This window comes from Drosophila nasuta, chromosome 3, assembly GCF_023558535.2.
Source record: "Drosophila nasuta strain 15112-1781.00 chromosome 3, ASM2355853v1, whole genome shotgun sequence".
Lineage (NCBI taxonomy): Eukaryota > Metazoa > Arthropoda > Insecta > Diptera > Drosophilidae > Drosophila > Drosophila nasuta.
This window is the reverse complement of record NC_083457.1, coordinates 27,572,760-27,579,997: the sequence shown is the minus strand read 5'-3', so window position 1 is coordinate 27,579,997 and position 7,238 is coordinate 27,572,760. Positions and strand designations below refer to the sequence as shown.

Sequence of the window (7,238 nt, the reverse complement as noted above, 5' to 3'; positions counted from 1 at the left end):
AGTCGAAGATGAAATACTCTTTGCTAGAAAAGAATTCTGTACATTTTAAACGAGTTGGAGAGCTAAAGACGAGTGGACTCGACTGTGCGATACCCGCTACCCATTTCCAATAAGAGAATATTATAAAAATATACCGAATTAATATACAGAAAAAAATATTAAAAATACACACAGTACAAAATATACTAAATGGTATAATGATTGCAGAAAGCGTATAAAAGTTTTTTTTTAAATAACTTCAACGCCAAAATAATATACAGAAAAAAATACTAAAAATACACACAGTATAAAATATACTATATGGTATACCGATTGCAGAAAGCGTATCTTACCGTACTAAAGTCATTCATAAATAACCTTAATAATTTGTATTCGATTGCAACAAAATTTAAGAATTATAAATACTGTAGTTATTATTGAGAGTACGCAGACTCAAGCTTCAAAGTTAGGCTTGCTCGATTTGCGCTGGCGACACAAGAAATATCAATAGATGGCGCCACTTTAAAGTTGTCAGCTGATATACAGGGTTGCATTTGCATAGCTCTTGCTTTAGTTATATTAACTTTTGCTTGCAATTTGAAAATTGTAAAAGGTGACAAAATAAAAGAAAAGTTTTAAAATGTAAATGATCTGTAATATGTGTTTGTGGGGGTCAAAAATATGCTAACTCGTTTCATGTTTATCTCTATAAGTATGCAACTTATTTGTCTCCGTATTTGATTTGTAGCCTTTTAGCTCTTGTTTTGACTTTATGGCAATGTGGGCATATCCGTTCTTTGGCCTAGGGTATACACAAATAAATTAGAAGGCAGCCCTTGACGGTCGGTTCGTCCATAAAAATCGTTGCCGGCTACAACTGTCAGGGAAATAAAAATCAAATTTAAAACGCTAAGAAAGTCGTCGCGTCGCGTCGCGCCGAAAAGCAGGCAACACACACACACAAAAGACAAATGGCCGGAAGTGCGGGTGGTTCGACGAGTGTCGCGAGGGTTGCATACCAGAGATCTATGTGTGTGTTAGTGTGTGTGTCTTTAGCTGCTTACCGAGGGTTGCTCTAAATGTCGCAATTTTACGAGTCAATATAAAGGTGCCTGGGGAGTCATTTACAGGCGCACAGCGGTTTGGTTTCGTTTTTGGCAATAAAAAGAAAAATGTGGAAAAAAAAAGACGGCAAAAGAAGAAAAGCTGCTAAAGGAAACGACTGCTTTTATGGCACAGGACAACGGAAATGGCAACGACAACAACAGCAACGACGACATCGACGTCGACGCTCCATAAAAATTTGTAGGAAAGAAACACGTGTAAGGGCAAAATGGGTGGCAAAGGGTTCGTCTTCGATTGCAATGCCGAAACTCAAATATGATGGCAATTTTTATGCACGTCCCGTAAAATATTTTAGCAATGAAGCATAAAACTGTGTGCTACACACGCTTCATGCCTCGCAGCCATTGAGCTTGAGTGATTTATAACAATGTCAAAATTATGAACAAAACGACGCACATTTTCTTGTTGTGTTTTTTTTTTTGTGGGCATAAATAAGTATTTATTAGTACTACTAGATATTAGAATCGACGCACGAATTCTCTGCGCCTTGTACTCGTCACTTCAGCGGTGTTTTTTGTGGTGCGTATGTTGCAATTGTGACAATCGCCATTCCACTTGATGTTGCCATTTCTCACATGCACTCGCTGTGTAACTTGGGTGCGTACTCGTATTTGACCTGTTAATACACTTCTTATTAGTCTCTCATCTGTGTTTTGTAATTATATTAAGAAGTACTTACCAGATGGAGCTGCCTCCAAGAGCGCAAACATTGAAAATACTGCAAGCAGCAGCGAGAACGAGAACCACTTCATATTGTGTGTGATGTGCTTGTTAAACTGAATGAGTTTACAAATTGTGCATCAGTTTTTATAGCCCGCAGTCGGGGACTGGAAATTACGACACCAAAACTGGGAGCGGGGATTTGCCCACAAATCTGTTAGTAAATCCCATGGCGTGCTTCACTTTGCTGCAGCTGCAGCTTTGATGCGCATTGTTTTTCCATTAGACAGCTCATTGAATATTTGACTTGGTGCCAGTCCTGCTTATTTAAGAGAACGACATTATATGTTTTATATATTTTGCCCGCTGCAGCAAGTATTTGCGTTGGTTGGTAAGAATATGCCCGTTGCCAAAAGCGTAGAAGGGTATTATAATTTTGTGTCAAAAGAGGTCTGTATATTGTTTAGTATTTTGTTGGTATATTATTTTAATTTTTTCCTCGATATACTGCTTTTGTTTGTTTGACTATTAAATAGTATATCCGCTACAAAAACTTTAGAAGGGCATCAGTATATTTTGTAGTATTTTGTAGGTAAATTATTTTTCATTTTATCTATAATACCGCTTTAACTATGTGTATTAGCATTTTTTAATATTTTTGGTTGGTATATTATTTTGATTTTTTGATCGATTTTACTACTATTGTTTGTTAGAGTATGAATTTGTATACCCGCTACCAAAACTTTAGAACTTATTACGGTATCAGTATATTTTTTGGTATTGTTGGTATATTTTTACTGCTATTGTTTTTTAGAGTATGAATTTGAATACCGGGTACCAAAACTTTAAAACTTACTACGGTATCAGTATATTTTTTGGTATATTGTTGGTATCTTACGCAAAAAATTGTATCAATAATACTGCTTTTACGCTGTTTTCGTTATTGACTCTAATGTGTGTATTAGTATATTTTTTAGTATTTTGTTGGTATAAAATCTTATTACTAAAATTAACTCTTATACCGTTTTGTCAATGTTATTATTGACTCAAAGTACACACTCGCCTATAGCTTTCTTCAATATTATAACTCGTATAATATTTTAGTATAAGAACATCAATTTTATGACTGAGAAGACGCCCTATCTTTGAGCTGATATGATCATAAATAAAAATATATTCAAATGTATTTACATACATAAGGAAAAATAATTTGTTGCCGATTTTAGTTGGTAGAAGTAGTCTGTGAATAAATTTAAAAATTGCATCACCATGTGATTTTTAATATTATATGTACGCAGACTTTGTAAGCTATTGGCTGAAAGATGAGCAAAGTGCAAAGAAACTATTTAATTTCTTAGAAAATTGTATTAACCTTACAATGCACTCAGCTTTATATAATCAAACAGTTGTTTCTTATCAACTGCTGATTTGCAGTTGTTGTCAGCAAATCAAACAAATCTATGACAAAAACAATATACATAAATATATGTTATATATATAAATGAACTTTTTTAACCTTTAATCGATTTTCAAGTTGAGACTGCCGAGCTGATTTCGTTTCTTTGGTTTATTTTTTATTTAGTTTTGGTATTTTAACTTTTTGTATTCAACTACACATTTTAGTTATTCACTGGTTGCTTTTACCATCTGTAGCTTGGTCCCCCACCGTATGTCATATGCTGTCCTCCATTGGCAGTCTGATGCATACTCCAGCCATCCATCTCCCAGTCATCATTCCTTCTCGGCTGTGGTGCAGGACGACGGCTGTATGTTGGACTGCGATTACCATAGCGAGTTGCTGGCTTTCGAGTCGTTCTATCTTGAGCATAGGGTCGATTGCAGTCCACACAAGCACCATTGATGGTCACTCTGCCAGCTGAAAGTCACACAAAGAGAAAGAGAGAGAAAGCAAGTTCAAGATCAGCAGCTTGTTTGTAATTAGCCACTTTTCGTGATAGCTAAACTAACCATTTGCGTAGAGGATCGACATGGCACAGATCAAGGCCATTATCAATAATATGCACTGCATTCTCTTAAGCTGAACTTGACTCGTGGTGCTCGTTGTAATGTTGATTTTGTACTGACAGCAAGAGGTCGCTACATGCATGATGTAAATTAAGATTGACAAGCTGTAATCATCGAGAGTCAATACAAATGTAAAAAATAGTAGTGTCTATATATTATATTTAAAAGATTAACACCAAAAAGCAACACTTAACAACACGTTTCAAAATGTGTTTAAATGCGTGTGTATATAAAGATTTATTAGAGAGAAATACTTTTACATTTTGAATTTTGTCATTTCATAATTTGTATATTATTAAACTCTATATTGCCTAAGAGCCATGTTATTATCAAAAAATGGTTTATTCTAATTCATTGTATAGTAAAAAAAAAACATAATTAAATGTATCTAAAAAACTGCAGCCATTTACTTTCTCAAATACAAAGCTAAGCTAAACTGCTGTTGCTTTAACATCTGTATAATATATTTTTGTTTATTATATTTAGTACTTTATAGTTCTATAAAAATGCTAACATTGAAAAGCTGCAGCAACACAGAATTTTTAAAAAGATTTTGAAAGTATTTATTGGTTTAATAATTGTATGGAAATTAATGACAATTATGTTAAGAAGATAAAGTATACAGCTGAACATTAGGTAAATATACAAGCAAAATATATTTCGATTTAATTTGCCGAACAATTTACGAAACTTTTCTAACGCCGCTGTCAAAAGTTTGCTTATGGTTCAAATGCTGCAAATGCTGCTTTTAGACTAAATCTTTGTGTATTTCCCAGTCGACTTATCTAATTACTTTAACTTTGCCTTCTCGAGTAGCACAAAAACTTCTTGCATCGACTTTTTCAAACCTATTCTGGACATTAAGACAAATTTTAGATACAGTTGTATTCCATTGGATGCACAATTGTATAATCCATGGATTATATATGTGACAACGAAGAGAAGAAAGCCTACGAATGCAATGACATGAAGATTGTTAACTGAATTGATATTTAAATTGCCATAAACAAGATTCATTCAATCCATTGTTGATCTCAGAAGAACTTCTCGTAGAATTTTGATGACAAAGATGACTAAAATACACTACTAAAGTGATTACTTTCTACAATGCATATTGATGCTTCTGTATTTTAGTCATCTTTGTCATCAAAGTTTTACGAGTTCTTCTGAGATCAACAATAGATTTAGTGTGATCATTTTATATGCTTCTCTAACTTGCCTTGCTGAAAATGCTACAGAAATTTCATACAAAATCGCTTTAAACCACATATACAACAGTAGCACTTAAACAATGAACAAAACAATTTATTAATTATGTTTTAGTCACCAGGAAAATTACGTAAAAATCGTCGATTTAGCCGCGTATGTTGCAGCCAACACAATCATTATTGCGCACCACTGTGCCAGGATAGCCACGTCCATCGATCGTTGTCACTGAGCGACCTCCAGAGAAACCACCATCATCTCCATCAAACCGGATCACTTGCTGACCTCCCCATTGGCGTTTGAAGCGATTTGATAGCTGCTGTGACCAGTCAGAGTTGCTGGCCTGAGCTGGAGCAGCAGACGTTTTACTTTGACCAGGCGAGTGAGCAGCATGATCCTGACTGCCTGAAGATTTGTGAGTTGTACTCTCCTCTTCCGGTCGGTTGCAATCGACACATTGGCCTCTGATGGTTACTTTGCCAGCTAAAGTAGAAATTGGGTGGAAGAGTTAGATAAGAGTCACAATCGGAGAATGACAACAACTCAACAATCTTTCCACATACTAACCATTTGCGTTGGCGGCCAACACGGCCAAGACCAAAACAGTTAACAATACCAAGCGCTGCATTTTGTAAACAGAATGAGCTCGATGTAACGTTGTTTTTATACTGTTGCCCGACGGGTTTCACCTGATTTAAGACTGCGATGAAGTGTTGCAGTTATACTAAGCACATATTATTGGAAAAGCCCAGCTTAACAATAAATTGATAGCATGCTTTACATGCTGAGAATATATAAACCTGTTTCCACAGCGATTTACACTGAAAAACACGAGTACGAGTCGATTCTGATGTGATTAAGTATACACAAAGGGAACTTGCTTAATTGATAACAACAAATTAAGTGACGTTTATTAGACTGAATGATTTGAGTAGAAAATTTGATTGATTAATCTAGTCGAATGCAATACTCTGTAATCTTAACAGACGACATTATAATATAACATTTTTTATGCACAAAAACGAAAAAATTCCCAAATTTATGGCATAACTATTTTCAATTCTTTAGAAATATAAAATCATCAATTCAACGTAGAGCATTCAACAACCTTGAGTGTCCTTTGTAGTCCTTAAAGTCTGTGTTTGTAAAAGAAGAAACAAAAATTGCAACATTATTCGATGATAACAATATGGTCGATTTATTTGAGTTCATAATTCCGTAATTAATAAAAACAAAACTACAAAATAATTGACCACAATAGTTTGCGGCTTCAGCGATTCAGAATTAATGCATTTTTGAGATGTCGAACGATGAGAATATAAGCAGTTTCTTTTTTTTGTTACAGTACATTTTAATAAACATATATTTAGTAGAGGTATTCTATTATATATATATATTTTTTTTCTTAAATACTACAAATTTTATAAAACCGTGAAGCTCAATCGCTGCACAGGAATCAAACACAATTGCAAACGACTAAATGATGTAGAATGCGTCTATTTTCTAAAATGAACATTTTTACTTATAATATGTTTTCGTTTATTGTATGAATACCATTATTTTATCTCTTTGCGTTTTAACCTTTTTTAAAATAATAAACGTTTGATGCTAAGAGCAGAATTATTTTTCTGCAGTAGTGTTGCAACATCTGAACTTGTCAGTTTCTTAATTTCCATATCACATTTTTGACTTTTGAATTCAATTAATGAAAACAATGTTCATTGACTTGCGTACTTCCCCATTCAGAGTATCAAGCATCATTGATAATCTATTACTTGAATTCCAAACCGAAAAGTCTTTCCTCTTATTTTCCTTTTATGCTACTGATTAAGAATTTTTACTTAATTATTGAATAAAAACATACATTGTTGCAAAGCAACATTCTAATCAATTATTTACACAATACTATAATATTTATACCTATCTGAAAAAAATGTAATGACAATATAAGAAATTGAGTAGTATAATTTATTGTATGCAATTTGTAATATACTAAATTGCGTATCGGGTATTTCACAGTCAGTAGCATTCTATTTGCTTGCTTCATAAATTACAACTCACGTATTTTATATATATTGCAATTTTCATTAAGTCTAAAGTTTTCATTTTAAGTGGACGATCATCAATTCTCTTCCCGATCAGATTCATCATGAAAATGTATTTTTTTCTGTTCTTTTCAATCAGCAGCATTTATGTTGCGGCTTATGGTAATTTAAACAAAATATCTCACATACTCCCAATTA

General features: G+C 33.7%; 2 protein-coding genes across 2 annotated transcripts; both read right to left on the bottom strand.

Moving 5' to 3' along the window:
- Window positions 1-1,502: 1,502 nt before the first annotated feature.
- On the bottom strand, window positions 1,503-1,899 carry LOC132791958 (uncharacterized). Its single transcript, XM_060801111.1, has 2 exons — window positions 1,784-1,899; window positions 1,503-1,720 (listed from the first exon to the last, which is right to left on the bottom strand). The coding sequence occupies exons 1-2, from the start codon at window positions 1,854-1,856 to the stop codon at window positions 1,563-1,565; spliced, it is 231 nt and encodes a 76-aa protein (XP_060657094.1). The 5' UTR covers window positions 1,857-1,899; the 3' UTR covers window positions 1,503-1,562.
- A 3,174-nt stretch (window positions 1,900-5,073) lies between these two features.
- LOC132792560 (bomanin Bicipital 1-like) lies at window positions 5,074-5,691 on the bottom strand. The gene is made up of 2 exons (XM_060801985.1): window positions 5,563-5,691; window positions 5,074-5,478 (listed from the first exon to the last, which is right to left on the bottom strand). Exons 1-2 carry the CDS (start codon window positions 5,621-5,623, stop codon window positions 5,144-5,146), a joined length of 396 nt encoding a protein of 131 aa, XP_060657968.1. The 5' UTR covers window positions 5,624-5,691; the 3' UTR covers window positions 5,074-5,143.
- Window positions 5,692-7,238: the final 1,547 nt, after the last annotated feature.

Bases quoted from the DNA above. Each gene is read 5' to 3' on its own strand.
- LOC132791958 (XM_060801111.1), bottom strand. From the start codon at position 1,856: ATGAAGTGGTTCTCGTTCTCGCTGCTGCTTGCAGTATTTTCAATGTTT. The intron at 1,721-1,783 runs GTAAGTACTTCT...GTGTATTAACAG, and splicing joins CTTGGAGGCAGCTCCATCTG to GTCAAATACGAGTACGCACC.
- LOC132792560 (XM_060801985.1), bottom strand. From the start codon at position 5,623: ATGCAGCGCTTGGTATTGTTAACTGTTTTGGTCTTGGCCGTGTTGGCC. The intron at 5,479-5,562 runs GTTAGTATGTGG...TTTCTACTTTAG, and splicing joins GTTGGCCGCCAACGCAAATG to CTGGCAAAGTAACCATCAGA.